Source organism: Debaryomyces fabryi, assembly GCF_001447935.2.
Source record: "Debaryomyces fabryi strain CBS 789 chromosome Unknown contig00058, whole genome shotgun sequence".
Lineage (NCBI taxonomy): Eukaryota > Fungi > Ascomycota > Pichiomycetes > Serinales > Debaryomycetaceae > Debaryomyces > Debaryomyces fabryi.
Genome location: NW_015385484.1, coordinates 1 through 20,053, shown reverse-complemented (window position 1 = coordinate 20,053; position 20,053 = coordinate 1). Strand labels below are relative to the sequence as shown.

General features: G+C 35.2%; 13 protein-coding genes across 13 annotated transcripts; 9 read left to right on the top strand and 4 right to left on the bottom strand.

Moving 5' to 3' along the window:
• Positions 1 to 136: 136 nt before the first annotated feature.
• On the top strand, positions 137 to 1,285 carry AC631_02965 (uncharacterized protein; the record flags this gene model as incomplete). The annotated part of the gene is made up of 1 exon (XM_015611794.1): positions 137 to 1,285. The coding sequence occupies one exon, from the start codon at positions 137 to 139 to the stop codon at positions 1,283 to 1,285; it is 1,149 nt and encodes a 382-aa protein (XP_015467371.1).
• A 70-nt stretch (positions 1,286 to 1,355) lies between these two features.
• Positions 1,356 to 2,927, top strand: AC631_02964 (ubiquitin-ubiquitin ligase; the record flags this gene model as incomplete). The annotated part of the gene is made up of 1 exon (XM_015611793.1): positions 1,356 to 2,927. The coding sequence occupies one exon, from the start codon at positions 1,356 to 1,358 to the stop codon at positions 2,925 to 2,927; it is 1,572 nt and encodes a 523-aa protein (XP_015467370.1).
• A 167-nt stretch (positions 2,928 to 3,094) lies between these two features.
• CPA1 (carbamoyl-phosphate synthase (glutamine-hydrolyzing)) lies at positions 3,095 to 4,384 on the top strand (the record flags this gene model as incomplete). The annotated part of the gene is made up of 1 exon (XM_015611792.1): positions 3,095 to 4,384. One exon carries the CDS (start codon positions 3,095 to 3,097, stop codon positions 4,382 to 4,384), a length of 1,290 nt encoding a protein of 429 aa, XP_015467369.1.
• Positions 4,385 to 4,661: 277 nt separating this feature from the next.
• Positions 4,662 to 5,657, top strand: ERG251 (Erg251p; the record flags this gene model as incomplete). Its single annotated transcript, XM_015611791.1, has 1 exon — positions 4,662 to 5,657. One exon carries the CDS (start codon positions 4,662 to 4,664, stop codon positions 5,655 to 5,657), a length of 996 nt encoding a protein of 331 aa, XP_015467368.1.
• A 919-nt stretch (positions 5,658 to 6,576) lies between these two features.
• RPL20B (60S ribosomal protein eL20) lies at positions 6,577 to 7,095 on the top strand (the record flags this gene model as incomplete). Its single annotated transcript, XM_015611790.1, has 1 exon — positions 6,577 to 7,095. The coding sequence occupies one exon, from the start codon at positions 6,577 to 6,579 to the stop codon at positions 7,093 to 7,095; it is 519 nt and encodes a 172-aa protein (XP_015467367.1).
• A 258-nt stretch (positions 7,096 to 7,353) lies between these two features.
• On the top strand, positions 7,354 to 8,166 carry AC631_02960 (uncharacterized protein; the record flags this gene model as incomplete). Its single annotated transcript, XM_015611789.1, has 1 exon — positions 7,354 to 8,166. One exon carries the CDS (start codon positions 7,354 to 7,356, stop codon positions 8,164 to 8,166), a length of 813 nt encoding a protein of 270 aa, XP_015467366.1.
• A 189-nt stretch (positions 8,167 to 8,355) lies between these two features.
• AC631_02959 (oxidoreductase) lies at positions 8,356 to 9,168 on the top strand (the record flags this gene model as incomplete). Its single annotated transcript, XM_015611788.1, has 1 exon — positions 8,356 to 9,168. The coding sequence occupies one exon, from the start codon at positions 8,356 to 8,358 to the stop codon at positions 9,166 to 9,168; it is 813 nt and encodes a 270-aa protein (XP_015467365.1).
• Positions 9,169 to 9,219: 51 nt separating this feature from the next.
• Positions 9,220 to 10,356, bottom strand: AC631_02958 (uncharacterized protein; the record flags this gene model as incomplete). Its single annotated transcript, XM_015611787.1, has 1 exon — positions 9,220 to 10,356. The coding sequence occupies one exon, from the start codon at positions 10,354 to 10,356 to the stop codon at positions 9,220 to 9,222; it is 1,137 nt and encodes a 378-aa protein (XP_015467364.1).
• Positions 10,357 to 10,745: 389 nt separating this feature from the next.
• NIP1 (translation initiation factor eIF3 subunit c) lies at positions 10,746 to 13,304 on the bottom strand (the record flags this gene model as incomplete). The annotated part of the gene is made up of 1 exon (XM_015611786.1): positions 10,746 to 13,304. One exon carries the CDS (start codon positions 13,302 to 13,304, stop codon positions 10,746 to 10,748), a length of 2,559 nt encoding a protein of 852 aa, XP_015467363.1.
• A 218-nt stretch (positions 13,305 to 13,522) lies between these two features.
• On the bottom strand, positions 13,523 to 14,866 carry AC631_02956 (SCF ubiquitin ligase complex subunit; the record flags this gene model as incomplete). Its single annotated transcript, XM_015611785.1, has 1 exon — positions 13,523 to 14,866. One exon carries the CDS (start codon positions 14,864 to 14,866, stop codon positions 13,523 to 13,525), a length of 1,344 nt encoding a protein of 447 aa, XP_015467362.1.
• Positions 14,867 to 15,013: 147 nt separating this feature from the next.
• AC631_02955 (uncharacterized protein) lies at positions 15,014 to 16,228 on the bottom strand (the record flags this gene model as incomplete). The annotated part of the gene is made up of 1 exon (XM_015611784.1): positions 15,014 to 16,228. The coding sequence occupies one exon, from the start codon at positions 16,226 to 16,228 to the stop codon at positions 15,014 to 15,016; it is 1,215 nt and encodes a 404-aa protein (XP_015467361.1).
• Positions 16,229 to 16,375: 147 nt separating this feature from the next.
• NMT1 (glycylpeptide N-tetradecanoyltransferase) lies at positions 16,376 to 17,731 on the top strand (the record flags this gene model as incomplete). The annotated part of the gene is made up of 1 exon (XM_015611783.1): positions 16,376 to 17,731. One exon carries the CDS (start codon positions 16,376 to 16,378, stop codon positions 17,729 to 17,731), a length of 1,356 nt encoding a protein of 451 aa, XP_015467360.1.
• Positions 17,732 to 17,976: 245 nt separating this feature from the next.
• Positions 17,977 to 19,698, top strand: PWP1 (rRNA-processing protein; the record flags this gene model as incomplete). The annotated part of the gene is made up of 1 exon (XM_015611782.1): positions 17,977 to 19,698. One exon carries the CDS (start codon positions 17,977 to 17,979, stop codon positions 19,696 to 19,698), a length of 1,722 nt encoding a protein of 573 aa, XP_015467359.1.
• Positions 19,699 to 20,053: the final 355 nt, after the last annotated feature.

Here is a 20,053-nt window from a genome sequence, read left to right as displayed (position 1 = left end):
CATAAAATTTGTAGGATTTTGATTGTGCGCGGCATCAACATCATCAGGAAACTTTAATTAGTATAATTAACACTCTTTAAAGAATTTGAAGAAACCCTACAGGATATTTAAAGAAGTGAACATAATATAAGTGGGAATGCACTTAAATTTTCACAAATCTTCTGGGAACTCAAAAAGTCATGAAAATTCTCCTTCGACTTCTCAAGGAAGTACCCCATCTGAAGATCCCCCATCCTACGATTTCACAATCTCATCCACAGCATCGAACGAGTCATTGACCAATGCACCTTCACCAATTAAGAGACCAAGCTCAAGTATTATAGCAAGGGGTAGTCCATCTAAAAGTCAAAAACCACAAAAAAATATTCCTTACAGACCATCCGATGACTTAAAGAAACATAGTAAGATTCTAAGTAATTCAAATGAATCGAGTTTATTATCACCAGCAAGCTCGAATACCCAAACCGAGTACTTTGATGTCCTACCATCGTTTCAAATGTTTCAATCTATTTTAAAAAGAGATGACTCCCAATTTAGTGAAAATCTATCTGTGAATCCTCCTATATATGGCGATGTTACTAATTCATCCCCAACACCCCCAAGTGGTTTATCGCCAGTGTCATCTAATAGAGACAATAATCTAGATTCTATGATGGATAGCCTCACTGAAAGAATTAACGAGTATGCCTTAAATAACAATAATGATGAAGAAAACTACATCTTTGGGGAGGAAGAACAAGACAATAATCAGCCCAATGAACATTTAATAAATGCCGAGAATACACCAATTGCTAGTAATGATACATATGGTGAAACCGTATTAGATAACATAGACAGATTGCCAAAGTTGAATAATTCCCCCATAGATATTCAGATTTATGTAACCAAGAGAGTACCACAGCCAAACCTTCCAAATGATTTAGAAACTAGATTGAAAATGTATTCCAGTGGTGATTTGGTGAATGGTTATATTATAATTACTAATACTTCAGATGAGCCGGTTGATTTTGGATTATTCGTGGTAACGTTGGATGGTACTATAAAGACTACTCATACAAATCCTAATGCCAATCCGTTGGATATTCACAAATACGACAAAGTTTTAATTAAAAAGTTTTTGAAAATGTATGATTTAAATGCTTCTTATGGATATACACAGATCCCCAACAGTGCAGGAATCGAATATGAAGCTTTCACCAAAGATCTACATGATGGGTGTGAGCTTGGATTACCAAACGAAAGGATTTTGAAGCCTCATACTAAATATAAAAATTTTTACATTTAAATTTCCCCACAAGCTTTTGGATAACAATTGTATTCACGATGTGCTACCTCATATATTGCCGCCGCCATCCATGGGGATAGATAGAACCTGTTTCTACAATAGGGGTGGTACTATTGCACTTAATAAGGCCTTAGGATACGGATTTTTAAATGTAAGAGGTACTCCTTTGCTAACCAAAGATTATAGTTTTGAGAATATTAGTGTAAGCTATACAATTGAAGCTAAATTCATTGACAAATTGAATGCTAAAAATCAAAAAGATCCTTTATCACAACACGAGATCAACGACCCAAATTCACTGGCTGATTACGTTATCTCAAAGAACAGTCAATATTACTTGAGGTTTGTTCCAGATTTCAAGGAAAAATATAAATATTACAATGAAGGTTTTCACTACGGTACTGGGACTTTTGGAGCAATAGGGATCGATGGAAAATTATTCGAAAACTTTCTTCATTTGAATACATGGAGACAAATTTATGAATTGAACTATAGCATAGAGAAAGAAATAGATTCAAAATTAGCAAGAGAAGAATTTAAAGATCAGGACATGAAACAAAAGAATTTGTCAATCGATTGTACGTTAACAGATTCAAACATATATTTTTTGAATATGAAAGAGCATTTTTTACAGAATAATTGTACCCAATTTGAATTTAATGAAGATCAACAGCTACGTGATGAAAAGATGATTGGATCAAAAATTCCCGTTACTATATATGGGAAAAAGAAGAAGAAGATTTTGTCATCGTTGGTTAGGATTGGAGAGCTGAAGTTGCATGTCAGGGTGCCACACAAAGTTGTACCTTACGCTTCACCAAAGTTGTTAATGAAATATAATAACGAAAACTTGGATGATTTTACAACATTACGTACTGTAGCTTCAACACCGCTTTTGTCTGAAAAAAATAAGTTGGCTTCAGTTAAATCAAATGAGCTAACCCCAAGAATGTCTGCTACCTCTTCAACTAGCATCAGCGATCTTTACAACAGAAGTGAATCAGATGTACTTGGCTCGGTTGATATATTGTTGTCGTTTGTACCTTTCGATAATGCTACAAAGCCCCCTCAGATAAACAGCATAGAAACTAACCTTGTGTTTTGGACATACAATACTGAATTTCCCTTACCCGTGAAACTTGAGTACGACTTCTTCTATGCAAATCCAGATGAAAATAAGAGTAAACTGCTAGATGATGTTGAAATTACGAGGAATAACTTGCAATCATTAAAAGATCAGGTATATAATTATATTCAATTCTTACAGGCTAACAAAATTTACATTTCAAAGGCATCTTACTTATATTTGAAGTCAATAAAGACATTAGGAATTAAGAAAGATACAGTCAAAGAATATTTCAAGACAATTTCGAATTCTACCAATCCAGAATTATTGAATAATGAACAAGATTGGAAAGCTAAACAAATGCCAAATAAGAATATCAAGTGGGAAAGAGAGCTTAAAATACCATTAACTACAATTAATAAGAACAATATAAATTTAATCCCCAGTTTCCAAAGCTGTTTGGTGGGGAGAATATACTGTTTACAAGTTCTTGTTAAATATAAAGGAGGTGGTGGTGATCAGGATGAATTTGCAGACAATATAGTGAAAATCGATGTTCCAATTCTTGTTGGATGAACGACCGCAGTGATTGGTGGTGAGTCATTCCAAATGAGGCAATCCAAATTTTTTTAAAATTAACCGCGATTCGCTATCAATCATCGAGTCCAAAAAGATAATTTTTTTTTCACTTCTATATAAATTAGTATTTTAGAAACTCATTATTAATATATAGTAAATCAAAGATGATTAGAGTAATTCAACCATCGTTGATTGCATCTAGACAGTTATTCCGTCGTTATTTAGCTACAGGTGGAACTTTCACCAACAAAACGTCACAATTAGACAGAGCTACATTAACGATCAAAGATGGTCCAGTTTTCAACGGTTATTCATTTGGTGCCAACAAAAATATAAGTGGTGAAGCAGTTTTCACAACTTCATTAGTTGGGTATCCAGAATCAATGACAGATCCATCATACAAGGGTCAAATCTTGTGCTTTACCCAACCATTGATTGGAAATTATGGGGTTCCATCTTCGACCCTTAAGGATCAATTTGACTTATTGAAGTACATGGAATCTCCAAGTGTTCAGTGTATCGGTATAGTTGTTGCTGATGTTGCATTGGAATATTCGCATTGGACTGCTGTCGAATCTTTACAGCAATGGTGTCAGAGATCTGGTGTAGCTGCCATTTCTGGTGTTGATACAAGACAGCTTGTTTCTTATCTTAGGGACAAGGGTTCTTCTTTGGCTAAAATTACTATTGGTGAAGAGTACGATGCAGACGAGGATGCTGCTTTTGAAGATCCTGGATCTGTCAACTTGGTGCATAAGGTTACTACTAAGGCTCCATTTCATATCAAGTGTCCAGAAAAATATTCTAAGGGTATTCATATTGCTGTATTAGATTGTGGTGCTAAAGAAAATATTTTACGTTGTTTAGTTGAAAGAGGGGCATCATTAACCGTCTTCCCTTACAACTACCCAATCGACAAAATTGCCAACAAGTTTGATGGTATTTTTATTTCCAATGGTCCAGGTGACCCAACCCATTGTTCAAGTACCACCGAAAACTTGGCTAAGACCATGGAAAAATACCACGATTTGCCTATCTTTGGTATCTGTTTAGGCCATCAATTATTAGCCTTGGCAAGTGGTGCTAAGACTATCAAGTTGAAATACGGTAACAGAGCCCACAATATTCCAGCTTTGGACTTAACTACTGGTAAGTGCCATATCACTTCTCAAAATCACGGTTACGCTGTTGATGCTGAAACATTAAGTTCTGACTGGGAACCATACTTCACTAACTTAAATGATTTATCCAACGAAGGTATGAGACACAGGTCAAAGCCTATTTTTTCAACCCAGTTCCATCCTGAAGCGAAGGGTGGTCCATTAGATACCGCATTCTTATTTGACAAATTCTTCGATAACATTGATCAATACAGAGCTACTAATGGGTTAAACTTAGGTAATGTTGATGATAGTTTATTGGTCGACATCTTGCCAAAGGAAAGAGTACTTTAATTAACTAAACGATCTTATAGTTTACATTTAATAGAAAATAGGTTTAAATACTTGATTAATATATCGTATATCGTATACAGTATATGATATGGAATAGATTTGGGGATGCGCTATAATTCGTTTAATCTCGTTTTATTAAAAAAAATCACGCCATTAGAATTCGTTTAGCAGCCAGATGTACTTTATCAAACGATTGTGTATACGATTCAAGAATATAAATTACTTAGATTAGTCCCATTAAAACCTATTTGTAGTTCCTTGTAGCACATACTTTAATATGGATTTATTCAAACGGACATCAGCTTTACAGCCCATTTTCGCAAATAGTCATTTGGCTTCTAACATCTCTACAGAATCATATATTGATGTATTTCACAGCTTGCAAATGCTTTCTAACGGAGATACATTGGTTTCAGAACTCAGTTTACTTGAAAAATTGTGGGCTTCTTGGTACATCTACATGAATAATGATATTTTGGCTACTGGAATCTTGTTTTTTGCTACCCATGAACTCATGTATTTTGGGCGGTGTTTGCCATGGTTGATTATAGACAGGATTAGTTTCTTTAACAAATGGAAGATTCAGGATGAAAAAATACCTTCCGATAAAGAGCAATGGGAATGCTTTAAATCAGTTTTGAAGCTGCACCTATTCGTGGAAGCCTTGCCTATTTGGTTGTTTCATCCATTATGCGCTACTTTGAACATTTCTGTTGACGTCCCATTTCCTTCATACTTAGTGATGTTCTTACAGATATGCTTATTTTTTGTTTGTGAAGATTTCTGGCACTACTGGGCTCATAGATTATTTCATTATGGCTGGCTATACAAATATATCCACAAACAGCACCACAGATATGCTGCACCATTTGGCTTGACTGCAGAATATGCTCATCCCGTGGAAGTAATGTCTCTTGGTTTCGGGACGGTTGGGTTCCCAATCATTTATGCATACATAGCCAAATATCAGCCTTCGCTTGACCTACCCTCCTTGCATTTATTCACTCTCTCCTTCTGGATAACCTTGAGGCTCTTTCAGGCAGTAGATTCTCACTCTGGTTACGACTTCCCATGGTCTTTACATAACATTTTACCCTTCTGGGCCGGGGCTGACCACCACGACGACCACCATCACTATTTTATAGGTAATTATGCCAGTTCCTTTCGTTGGATTGATTATTTTATGGGAACTGAAAGTGGTGAGATTGCGAAAGCCAATAGAGAAAAGCGTATGAAAAGAAGAGCAGAAATTCAGTCTAAGAAAACTCAATAAATAATTAATAGGCCCAATACAATATTATATATAAATTTACGTGTTATAGCATTATATCATCTTATGACCCATCATACTTGTAGTCAAAAACAATACAAAATAATCAAAGCAGCAATCACTACACACGAATAAACCATCCAGCATTCGTAGATATTTAGCAGCAATATGTTAGTCTTATGCGCAACCATAAAGCTCACCCTAATAGGGACAAAGAACTTTCTTTGTTGCAATTAGGGTCCCTACCCTGTTATATATTGTACCATGTGATAATGAAAAAATCGGACTGTCTTTTACGGAACAGATTGTCGAGCGAGGTTTTGTGTAATTTTCTAGCAAAAGCTGATTTTCTCAACGATGCTCTCGCTACAATAAAAAAAATGTTATAGTGAAAAAAGTCTATTTGCTTGTATAGGTGCCATATACATTTGGAATATCAACAGTAAGGTATGTGACTTCATAATTATAGCATGAGATAGATGTACATGATTATAGACTCCTAATGAGAATGAATGAAGCAATTAGAGCAAGAAATAAGTGAGAAATTAATAGTGGAAATTGACATTAAGGCATGAAAAATCAATGAAGATATCGTGTGAAAAGGCACCAAGTCTTGTATGAATGACATACTTGTATGAGATGAAAGGAGAGGATGTAACATTCGAGTGTAGTGTACATTATTCTTCTTAAGCAAAGTTTCAAGGACATACATGTCAAAACCATGCACTTATAGTAAGTCCGAGTAACGGATATAGTTCATAGATGAGGGAATGAAGAGGTGCAAATGCGTGATGAATGCCCAAGTGAAGTTGGAAAGTCTTTATTTAGAGAAATAATTTTTGTACATACATTTCGATGCGTGAAAAATTTTGATGAGAAATTATTTTCATTAAAGTGAACAAGTTATACTAACCCATTTAGAATGTCTAGATTAAACGAATATCAAGTTATCGGTCGTCGTCTCCCAACTGAATCTGCTCCAGAACCAAAGTTGTACCGTATGAGAATTTTTGCTCCAAACACTGTTGTTGCTAAATCTCGTTACTGGTACTTCTTACAAAAATTACACAAGGTCAAGAAGACCCTTGGTGAAATCGTTTCCGTTAACACCATCGCTGAAAGCCACCCAACCAAGGTTAAGACTTTCGGTGTCTGGATCAGATACGAATCTAGATCTGGTATTCACAACATGTACAAAGAATACCGTGACGTTACCAGAGTTGGTGCTGTTGAAACCATGTACCAAGATTTAGCTGCTAGACACAGAGCTAGATTTAGAAACATTCACATCTTAAAGGTTGTTGAATTAGAAAAGACTGAAGATGTTAAGAGACAATACGTTAAGCAATACTTAACCAAAGACTTGAAATTCCCATTACCTCACAGAATCCAAAAATCAAAGAAGTTATACCAAGCTCAAGTTCCATCTACTTTCTACTAAGCTAATTGTAATGTTGTTTATTATTTTTACTTGCTGGTTGTAATTTTAAATTGGTTGTAATTATTGAATTTGGATATAATTTTAACTCTACTTATATAAAAAATATATGTGATTTATATTAATTATTTACTCGGTTTAAGCCTTTTTTGTATGATAGTGGCTCACTTCTAAAATTTAGTAGGACAAAATACATCAACACTTTCTCACCCCTTAGATTAGAATTGTTTTTATTTTAATAATTATCATTTACTGCTTATAATGTCTTACGGATCTAAGGCTGCTGAACGTGTTGCCAATAAGATTGTATTAATCACTGGTGCTTCATCTGGTATTGGTGAAGCAACTGCCAAAGAAATTGCATCTGCTGCCAACGGTAATTTAAAGTTAGTGTTGTGTGCTAGAAGAAAAGAAAAGTTGGATTATTTATCTAAAGAATTGACTGAGAAATATCCGTCTATTAAAGTACATGTGGCTCAATTAGACGTATCTAAGCTCGAGACTATCAAGCCTTTTATCGATAATCTACCAGAAGAATTTGCCAACGTTGACGTATTAGTCAATAATGCGGGTTTGGCTTTGGGTAGGGACGAAGTTGGAACCATTAAAACAGATGACATGTTATCAATGTTCCAAACTAATGTTTTAGGGTTGATTACTATCACGCAAGCTGTTTTGCCAATCATGAAAAAGAAGAACAGTGGAGACATAGTTAACATAGGCTCAATTGCTGGCAGAGACTCTTATCCTGGAGGAGGCATTTATTGTCCTACTAAAGCAAGTGTTAAGTCATTCTCCCAAGTTTTAAGAAAGGAATTGATTAATACCAAGATTAGAGTTCTTGAGGTTGATCCTGGTAATGTAGAAACTGAATTTTCCAATGTTAGATTTAAAGGTGATTTAGAAAAGGCAAAGCAGGTTTACGCAGGCACTGAACCATTATTATCTGAGGATATAGCTGAGGTTATAGTATTCGGGCTTACAAGAAAACAAAAGACTGTTATTGCTGAGACATTAGTTTTCTCAACTAACCAGGCAAGTGCTTTCCATTTATACCGTGAAAGCGATAAATAATTTTAGAATTAGTTTTTGAATAGACATTATAACACATATTATATATAGCATGTTAATTGGGCACTCGAGCATCATTAACAGCTTCATTATGTCAGAATATCCATGGATACTTAAGTGCGAAAAAAAGGGTGTAGATCCAACCCCAGTATTTACATATTTAAAGTTCTTTTAGTTAATTCTTACCACAAGATGTCGTTTGGAGCTAAGGCTGCTGAACGTTTAGCCAACAAGGTTATTTTAATCACTGGTGCCTCGTCAGGCATTGGGTCGGCAACTGCTAGAGAATTAGCTGCCGCTGCAAATGGTAACCTTAAACTTATCTTGACTGCTAGAAGGGAGGACAGGTTAAAAAAATTATCCAGTCTGTTAATGAACGATTTCCCATCACTTAAAATACACTCTGCTAAACTAGATGTTTCCGTTACCAATTCAATCAAGCCATTTATCAGTGGCCTACCAGGAGAGTTTTCAGATATTGATGTTTTAATCAATAATGCAGGTAAAGCATTAGGAAAGGATGAAATCGGTGAGATAAAGGAAGAAGATATTCAGGGGATGTTTCAGACTAATGTTTTAGGGTTGATTGGATTGACACAAGCTGTCATTCCTTTATTCAAGAAAAAGAATAGCGGAGATATTGTGAATATCGGTTCGGTAGCTGGGAGAGAAACCTACCCTGGAGGCGGTGTCTATTGTGCGACCAAAGCTAGTGTCAAGTACTTTTCTCAAGTGTTAAGAAAGGAATTAATAAACACCAAAATTAGAGTTCTTGAAGTTGATCCAGGTGCTGTAAACACTGAATTTTCTTTAGTTAGATTTTATGGTGACAAAGCTAAAGCTGATGAAGTATACGAAGGGGTTGAACCCCTTTTAGGCGAAGATATCGCTGAAGTTATTGTCTTCGGTCTTACTAGAAAGCAAAAGACAGTTATTGCTGAGACTTTAGTTTTCCCGACTTACCAAGCAGGATCAGCTAACATTCATAAAGGCCCTCTTGAATAATAAATATGAATGCAAATGTTATTAGTACTAAATATTCTATAGACTATAATTTCAGAAACTCAACTGTTCTAAGGTCTTTGTTAACTTTGCTGCACCATCCACTGCAGTGTTATTGTCAACACTAACTTTTGCTCTATTCATTTCTAGTCCTGCTAATAATACACAAGCTTTGCAAATTTTGTTTGAAGTTAAATACCCACAATTTTCACATCTATTACCGTCCTTGAATTCTCTTCCACCAAGTGATATTGATCCATCAGAATTGACCTCTTTCTCATCATTGATTTGAGACTTTTTCTTGTTTTTATATTGTTGAGTTGGCCTTTTCTTTTTAGGCGCTAAGGCCAAATGCTCACCACTATAGATAATATCCATAATACAAGAAGGCCTTATCGCTTCTAATGATTTTAACAACTCCCTTGCTGTGCCTCTAAAAGCCTCTGGTGCATAAGAACATTCAGTTGAGAAATAATCTAATTTCTTATAATGGGCGTATAAAACAATCTCCTTTTGGTATGAATATTTAAATGGTTTCGATCTCTTAATGGGAGAGCCCGCTGACTGAGTCAATATGGTACATGACTTTTCTAATCTTGCTGTATCACCACGTAATAAGTTCATCAAAACTGTTTCCGCCATATCATCTGCATTATGACCAGTAACAACATGATTTATTCCCAACTTAGCTGCACCTCTGTCCAATGCTTGTCTTCTTAAAACACCACAATATGTACATGAGGATCTAATACCAGCACACGAAACAATCTCATCCATGGACCAATTATATAAATCTTTATAGGATATAATTTCTAAAGGCATACCATACTGTGCTTGATTCCTTTTAACTGTAGCCAACGAGTCATCTCTGTAACCTTTGATACCCTCATCAATAGATAAAAGAACAAGTTCTAACTGATAGTCGTATCTTTCATTCAAAGTCTTTAAAACAGATGCTAGAACCGTGGAGTCTTTTCCTCCCGATGCACCTATCGCAACCTTATCTCCAGGCCGGAACAAGTTAGCGTTAGTTATAGTATTGTGTATTTCAGTTTCAAAAACATTATAGAAACATTCTTTGCATAATTTTTGAAGATTTTTAGGTCTTTTCATTACTGCCTTACGACCATTACAAAGTTCACATAAAGCTGAAAGCTTAACCTTCTTGCCTGTTACTTTTTCTCCTGGCATCTTATTTTCCTTGAAATATTAGTTACTTAGCCTTATAATCAGTATAGTTGATATATCTGTTCTACTATTTATAATGCCATAAAGAAAAAAAAAAATTCTAAACCTCATTTCTTGCGGCTGAACTTTATTAGCGATAAAAAAGAACTATGTATACAATATCTGTATATTTAATTAAAACTAAAAGAACAATATTGGGTTATAAATTAAATAAAAATTAGACTATGATATGTAATAATCATCAGCATCTTTTATAAACACCATTCATCGTTATCATTATCATCAAATCTATGAATCAAAAGTATACCTCAATCTTTCTATGCAGAGAAGCCATGCAAAATAGGAATGATAGTAGGAAAGAAAAGTTAATTTGTACAAAGGAAGTTTCAAACTTAAGCAGTGGTTTGGAATTCATCATTGTTAGCGTTAACGTTAGCATATCTGAATCTGTTGTTTTCCTCGTGCAATAATTCTTTTTGTTCCTTTTGTTGTTGCTGTTGCTGTTGTTGTTGCTGTTGTTGTTGCATTGGTTGTTTTCTGCTGTAACCATTAGAAGCGGTCTTCTCGTTCTTTTCTGTTAATAAGCCAACCTTTTCATTCATAACAATAGCTAATTCTTGTAACTTCGTTCTTTGGTGATCATTAGTTATGAAGTTAACGAAGCTGTTAGAATCATCTATAGAACCATTGATATCTCCAGATTGAATCATCTTATCAACTATAGAATATACGGTTTCATTTTCAATATCGAAAATAGCTGACAACTTGGCAATAGATAATTTAGTGTAAATGGATTTGTAAGTAAAGATGTAAGTTCTTAAACCTTCAACTTGCAATTGTTTTTTCATCATAGATAATAGTTGTTCATTATCTGGGAAAAGTTTCCAAATCTTAATAGAAGACAACAACTTGTAAGCCTTGGCCCAGTCACCTTTTTGCAATGCTATGGAAGCATGAACAACATGGTCCTTAATACTTTCTGGTGGACCAGTAAAGTATTGTCTTTCATGGAAATCCAACTTGCTCTTGAATGATTTAAGAGAAGCCTTACGCTTAGAATCCTTTGAGGAGCTAGAAACTGCAGCCATAGCTGGAATTTCTATTAATAAAGAGCTGGTCATGAAAACACATTCCAATAATTCTAAATTAATGTGCATATGGAATGGTAATAACTTTTGCTTTTCGGCAGTGGTAGCTTGGCTTGGATATTTGGAGTTGAAACCTTGACCTAACAATTCCTTTAATCTTTGAGAATTAGCAATTTCATTTAATGCTTGGTGAGACTCTTCAATAACACCAGCCTTGAAAGCACTTAATCCTAATTGCACCAATGCTCTATTATACATGACTTGCAACGAAGATTCAGAATTATGAATAGTACTATAAATATGGGATGATAAGAATAAGTCCCTGGCTTTAGCATATTGGTTGTTAATTGCATAATAGTAAATGTTACATAACAATGCGTTTTTACCATAGATGGACTTGGCATTTTGGGTCAAGAAGTCGGCTAAACCATCAATTAAAGCACTTGGTTCAGAATTTCTTGCAACAATGGTTGAATCAACGTTGGCGTCAATATTCTTCCATGCTTCAGTTTCATTAGCAACTATCAATTGATTTGGCTTATAATGGATATGGTCTAATCTTCTCATTACAATTCTGAATAATTGTCCAGCTTCGTGTTTTGATCTTATTTCTACTGGTGTAGTAGACTCGATGTATAATTGACCTCTCACAATCAATTTGTAGATAATGCTTTCGTCCTTTAATCTTTCGATATATTCAATAGAATGAGGATCAGAGTATTGTAAAGATCTTGTAAATTCATCATCTAATCTTTCAATCAAGGAGGCAATAGATCCAAATATAACCTTGACACCATCATCGTTAGCAGTAGGTTCAATGTCAATATCATCGGTAACTGTACCTAATTCAGAAACTTGGTATTCTTTAGACTTTGATTTTAATAATTCCAATAAAGAATTAAGGTCAGCTTCGTTTTTCTTCCATTGATCAATCGGCATGAATGATTGGTTAGAAGAAGCATCGAATCTGATTGACAATAACATTTGATAAATAGAAATTAATTCGAATGGAGTACCAGTAGACACGGTATCCTGTAACAATTCTTCTAAAGTTTGGATTTGTTCAAACTTGTCGATGTTTTTCTTACCACGAGTTTCCGAAATTTGCTTTAAAGTTGTGAAGATTGGACTGAAAGTCTTGACACCTACAGAAGTAAACGCGTTTGAGTCTTCATCACCATTTTGTTGAGGAGCACCAGCAATAATGCTTGAAAGACCTTCCAATGGTTCTTCTGTATCAAACAATTCTGGTTTAGATCTGAATAAGTCCATGTGAGGTTGGTATTCTTTAATTTGTTTCTTAACTCTTTGTCTTACAGTATTAAAAGCTCTCGAGTAAGTGGCATTCATCTTCTTCGTAGATTCTTTTTCGTTGGTAATGGTTTCATTGATGTAATCTTCCAAATTGGCCAAGCACTTTATATAAAAGTTTGGAGTACCAATTTTTTGTTGTCCTACTTTTATTAACAAACGACCCAACTTTTCGAATTCTGCTAAGATATTAGTCCAATTTCCAACTCTCTTTGCTGTATTAATGGATTCAATTGAGTCTCTCATATCGTCTAATAATTTATCTTTTGCGGATTTAACAACCTTTCTACCTTCATCATCACTGTCTGAATCTGAATCATTTCTAGAACCTTTCATAAAATCTTTCTTTAAAAAGTAAGATGGACCTGTTGGTGCTCCATCCGAATCTGAATCACTAGACTCTTCATCAGAGTCATTACCGAATTCAGAATCTGATGAGAAATTATCTTCTTCGGATTCAGATGAAACTAATTCTTCTTCAGAAGAACTCAACAAGTCTTCTTCTTCCGATGACGAATCAGAAGGATAGCCTGAAACAAAGAAACGAGACATTTTACTTATTTCAATGATTTAAAATGCCGTTGTCTTGATTTTATATGACAGTTTGTACCTTTAAATCAAATTTTCCAACGAACGATGGTTTAAAACGCACAAAAAAATTTCAGAGATAATTTTCGTGTGTATACTGTTATTTACACGCATGTACCTTATATTACCCTAGATTAAGTCCTAACTACTAATCACCATAAACTACATGGAGTACTACATACCTAATTGTCAACTTTGTAGCTTCTAACTTTCAGAAACTTAAATGCCTTTTCGTTCTTGAGAGGGAATTCCGTTTGCTCGCCCTCTCTATCATCGTTTGGACTCATTTTTTTACGGATAGCGTAATATGTTATCCAATTTAGCTTGCTATGTTTGAATATACCACCCAATGATTTAATCTGGAAATGATAATGGAAGTTGTAATATGGAACAGAACCTTCATTTATTTCAATGTGGATCTCGCCGGTAGTTGACATAGTCCACTTTCCATGATATATATTATGGCTCTCTTTCGTAGGAACTGGGGCATTTGCCAATACTGTTTTAGCTCTTGGATCTGCAACAGTTGGAATAAGACTCTTTTGTGTGTTGTATTTCAGTAAGTTTGGAATTACTTTGTTAGGCTCCAACGTCGATAGAACCTTGACGCATGTTCCATCGGGATAAAACCGTATGTATCTGTAGTACGTAATGGTCTTGACAGGATTAGACCAACTACTAGAAAATTCTGCCTTTCCCCCTTCGCTATAGTAGTTGACGACACTTATGTAGCAGCCATAAAACTTGACAAATGGCCTGTTACGTAACATGTACTTCCAAGAGTTTTGATATTGGGGTAAAATCGACAACTGATCATGTGGCACAGGTAACGAAAGATCTTTAGGCATATCTAACGTCTGCATTGACTCCAAGTACAACTTATTTTCATAATAAACCTGTTGTGGATAAATCAAATAGCATAACTTTCTCCAAATATTTTTTGACCCCAAACCAAGATATGCGTTCTTTTTACATGTTATTGAAAAATTAAACCATGATTCTGGATTCGTTGTTAGAAGTATTTCAAATATATGCATCCATATATCGTTTGGTAAATGCATTAATGGCGAAATTGGTTGTATATTCTTCATAGAATCCTCATTCAAGTCTAAATTTTCAAACTTAATGGTCACCATTTCATCTTGCTGATGCTCTGGATTGAATGGATCTGGTGCATGAGCTTCAGCGTTAGCAAATGATTCAAGTAATGCATCAACATCAATGGATCGCACCCTAGCTTCATCTACTCGTTTAGCAATATTTTTGCCCCCTTCTTGTTTCAATTTGTAAACATTATGAGGTACTCGTTTAGTCCTATATAACAAATCCACTTTTTCATTTATCCGAAAGGCCTTTCTGTAGAATTCCACTGCATCCGACATAGATCCATGAGACTCTTTCTCAATTCCTTTCTCAAATAATGTTATTGCTTCATTATCTTTAGCTGATAAACTTGCCTGCAGCTTAATATGAGAACCAACTTCATTCTGTAAGCTAACATCAATCAAAGAAGTCCCACTACTCATTCTGCTACTAATAACTCTCTTCACAAGCTAAATTCTTGTTGCATTATACTGGGTTCTTTCAACTTAGCATTCGATTTATCTAATTGAGATTATATTATATGCAGTATGATGGATTTTGCATTATCTATATATATTTTAATATGTTATCTAATTCAACAAATCATCTAAGAAATCCTGATCTTGCAATTTCTTTGGCTCCTGATGGATTGGCTTCTGATTCTGCATTTGCTTCTGATTCTGCATTGGATCACTATTCTGACTTATGCTATCAATTTTTGGAGCCCGAGACTTTTTATCGTTAGAAATACTCAAACTTGATAAGAAACTATCTATATTGTCATTATGCTGTAATTTTTCAGGTTCATTGTACAGTGTTTCATCATTCGATTTGAAATCTCCTAATAATATATCAATATCGTCATCTAGTTCGTTATCGGCAATGACGGGCATGCTCAGGTCATTATTGATCAATTTGGAATTTAAATTCCTCAACTGGTCTGAATCATTTGCATTAAAGTTATTTATCTCTATCACTTTTGACTTAGCATTTGGATCTGTATCTGAAATATTGAACCTTGTCTTTATTTGATTGTAGAATTTATTCTGTTCCGATTTTGCAGCTCTTTCGGCATTTTCTTTAATTTCTTCTTCCGTTAGATTTCTTAGCGTATGATTATTTTGATAAGGTGCCTTAGATTTGTCAACAAACGAGGACTCTCCGATCCTGAACCCATCTAGTTCATTAGCAGGAATTTTGTCAATGTTGCGACGTTCCTTATTCGAGTAGTATGGCAGGTTGTAATCATTTATGTCTTTTGTAACGGTATCAGAATATCTTTCTATTCCGTATTCTTCCAAAAGATTATCATTCATTCTATTTTTGGGTAACTTCCTATTCTTTTTGGCCTTAGTTACTACTGGATCTTTAGATACATATTCATCTAATTTTGTCTTATGTTCTTTTGCATAATTGTCTCTATTTCTACTTTCTTCTGATCCAAGATAAATACCATCAGGTTTATCGTTGTTGTTTTCTATTTCACTCTCCTCTTCCGTCTGATTCTCTTGTTGTTCGACAAGATCCTGCAAGATCTGTTGCTTAATCTTTTCTTTCTGTTCTCGAGTTAACTGTTGTTTGCCGATTTCTGGATAGTACTGATTTAAGAGTTCTTCATCCTCCTCTGAGTCCCATTCACTGTCACTGTCTTCAAGAATTATTTGTTGATTCGTAGTACCAGGTCGCTTAGAGGACCATTTAGGTCTTTGTTCTGAATCACTAGGAGGAGGTCTTTTTACCAATCCATGTTTCTTTAAGTACTTGGTTTTCGCTTTCCTGTCCCATTTAGAGTTCTTCAATACCATATCTTGCAATTCAATATTTCATGCATAAGCCTTTATTAGAGATTAAAGATCACAATAAATTAGGCTCACAAAATTTATGCTCGCCGTCGTTAAATGTGTTTCAATTTCATTAATCAATATCTAAATACTAAATCTCAGTAAATAGAAATGGCTGGAGAAGATAAGAAAGATCCTCCCAAGTCCATTGAGGACTTGATGAAGCTTTTGTCTATGGGTGAATCGTTAAGCGAACCCCAACAGAAACAAATGAAAGACTATAAATTTTGGAAAACCCAACCAGTTCCTAGCTTTGATGAAAAAGTTGATTCGGAGGGACCAATTGACCAGACTAAAACACCAGATGATATTCCTGATAAGCCATTACCGTTGCTTAGTGATTTTGAATGGAGCACAGTTGATTTAGAAGAGATTGAACAATTGGACGAAGTTTATAAGCTTTTGTATGAGAACTACGTTGAAGATCAGGACGCAACTTTCAGATTCAAATATTCTCACGAATTCTTTAATTGGGCTTTGAAACCTCCAGGATGGCGTAAAGAGTGGCATGCCGGAGTACGTGTTAAAGAAACTGGAAAGTTGGTGGCATTCATAGCTGCCATTCCTATAACTTTGAAATTGAATAAATCTCAAAAGGTTATTCCTAGTGTTGAAATTAATTTCTTGTGTGTTCACAAAAAGTTGAGATCAAAGAGATTAGCACCCGTCATGATTAAAGAAATCACCCGTAGAGTCAATAAATGTGACATTTGGCAAGCGTTATATACTGGCGGTGTCGTTTTACCATCTCCAGTCGCAACTTGTCGTTATACACATCGTCCAATAAATTGGTCCAAATTATACGATGTTGGCTTTTCTCACTTGCCAGCTAACCAAACCAAAGCTGGAATGCTTGCAAATTATGCTTTACCAAGTGCTACTAAAACCCAAGGTTTACGTACTATGAAAATTGAGGATTTGGATCAAGTCTACGACTTATTACATAAATTTCAAGAGAAATTTGATATTGTTCAGGTATTTGAAAAGGAAGAACTTTCGCATTGGTTATTAGGTGGTAAATCAACAGACTCCTCGTCTAAAGTTATCAAGAGTTACGTTGTTGAAAACTCTGAAGGCATCATAACCGATTTCTTTTCGTACTATTTATTGCCTTTCACTGTATTGGATAATCCATCGCACGATGAATTAGGTATTGCTTATTTGTACTACTATGCTTCTGATGCTGCCTTCAAAAATGAGGATGAATCAGTATACAAACAAAGATTGACTTCTTTGATAAGCGATGCCCTCATTACTTCTAAAAAATACAATGTTGATGTTTTCAATTCTTTGTCTTCCCAAGACAACCCATACTTCATCAAAAATTGTAAGTTTGGAAGTGGTGATGGATTTTTGAATTATTATTTATTTAATTACAAGACTTGGCCTATAGCTGGAGGAATTGATCCTCAAACCAAAGAAATCGTTGAAGATAAGAGTAGTGGTGTTGGTGTTATTTTATTGTAACCTCTGATTACTTATATTATCATGATAATCTTTGACATGCTTCATCTATTTATAATGTATTATAGCTACTTATATAGTTGCAGCAGTAGAGTATCTGAATTTTACAGTTTAACATAGTTTACAGGTTTTTGATTTTTTTTTTTTACTGCTGAAAAATATTGTGCAGCCTCATCTCAAGAAGATGAATAGATTCCTAATCATTAAAGCTTTGAAGAAAACATAATTTATAAACTTTAGTAGAAAGGATGATTTCTTCAAGTTGTTGGGTACCAAGAGGGTTTGCCTCAGAATTTCCGGAAAAATATGAGTTGAATGATGAAGAAATGGAGAGAATTACTGCAATGGCTAACCTTGAATTAAACGACGCTAAAGAGGGATTGGAAGAAGCCCAAGACGAAGAATCTGAAGGAAAGAAGACCAGCCAATTGAAAGACCAAATCGAATTAGATGACGATTTAAAAGAATACGATTTGGAAAACTATGACAATGAAGACGATGGAACCGGAGGTGAAAATATAACCATGTTCCCAGGTTTATCAAACAGTGACGCTAAATACCACCAAGGTGACGACGGTGAAAACGATGCATACTTGAGCTTACCAACCGAGGTTGATCTTCAAGAAGAAAAAAAAGAGTCTCAAATATATCCAACTGATAACTTAGTTTTGGCTACTAGAACTGAGGATGACATTTCGTATCTTGATGTTTACGTCTACGATGACGGTGCAGGTGCTCCTGAAGGCGCTGATGAAGAAGAAGAAGATAAATTCGATGCGGACGTCGCAAAAGGATTGGTGAGAGATTCCAACTTATATGTTCATCACGATATAATGTTACCTTCATTCCCATTATGTGTTGAATGGATCAACTATAAACCAGGCCAGACTAATATTGAAGAAAACGATAGCAATGTTGGTAATTTTGCTGCAGTCGGTACTTTTGATCCTCAGATTGAAATTTGGAACTTGGATTACATAGACAAGGCATTCCCAGATTTGATCTTAGGTGAACCACAGCAAAACTCTTTTACCGCTTTATCTAAAAAGAATAAGAAAAAGAAGAAGTCAAAAAATCATGTTACTACTCATCATACTGATGCTGTCTTGTCATTAGCACATAATAGAACTCATAGAAATGTATTAGCATCTACTTCAGCTGATCATACCGTTAAATTATGGGATTTAAACAACGGTACGGCTGTCAGATCATTGAACAATATCCACGCTAACAAGACCGTTTCCTCTTCCCAATGGCACTCCCAAGAAGCATCAATCTTATTGACTGGTGGGTATGATGGTACTTGTGGTATAACTGATGTTAGAATTTCGGACGAATCACAAATGACAAAGAACTATAAAGTAGCTAATGGTGAAGAAGTTGAAAACGTTAGGTGGGGACACATACCAGAAATTTTCTATGCTGGTACTGATAATGGTAATATCTACTGCTTTGATGTTAGAACAGTCGACAAACCTTTATGGACTTTACATGCCCATGATGCAGGAATTTCATCTTTAGATGTTAATACTCATGTTCCTGGAATGTTGATAACTTCTGCTATGGGTGAAAAAGTTGTAAAACTTTGGAAATGTCCAACAGAGGGTAGCAAGGGTCCTTCAATGGTCTTATCGCGTGATTTTGGTGTTGGTAACGTTTTAACATCTTCTTTTGCTGATGATATTGAAGTCGCAGGAAACTTGACTATTGGTGGTGTCAGTGGTGCATTAAAGATGTGGGATACATTTTCAAATAGATCGGTTCGTAACTCGTTCCGTGATGAATTAAAGCAATTACAAGTTAAAGCTAGAGCTTCAGCAAAAGATCAAGGCAGAGCTTCCAGACTTGCTAGAAAATATCAAAATGACTCCCATAAAGAAAATGTTATGAGTGTTGAAGCAGGTGACCTAGATGATTCTGATTCTGATGATGCCGATGCTGCTCATGATATGGAAGAAGATGAAGATTGAGACATGCATTATATCAAATTTTATATTATTTAATTGCGTATATTTAGTTGTATAGAATCAATAATAGTATGATTTTTTAATTTATGAGAACTGTAGAGACTATATCTTAATAGTAATTACTGTAAAATGGATACTTAATTCTCATGCTAAAGTATGTAAATTTATCTTTTCAACCATATCAGAAATTCGGTCCCTTGGCCCAGTTGGTTAAGGCGTGGTGCTAATAACGCCAAGATCAGCAGTTCGATCCTGCTAGGGACCATTTCTCTTAAAACACATCGGGCGTGTGGCGTAGTTGGTAGCGCGCTCCCTTAGCATGGGAGAGGTCTCCGGTTCGACTCCGGACTCGTCCAAA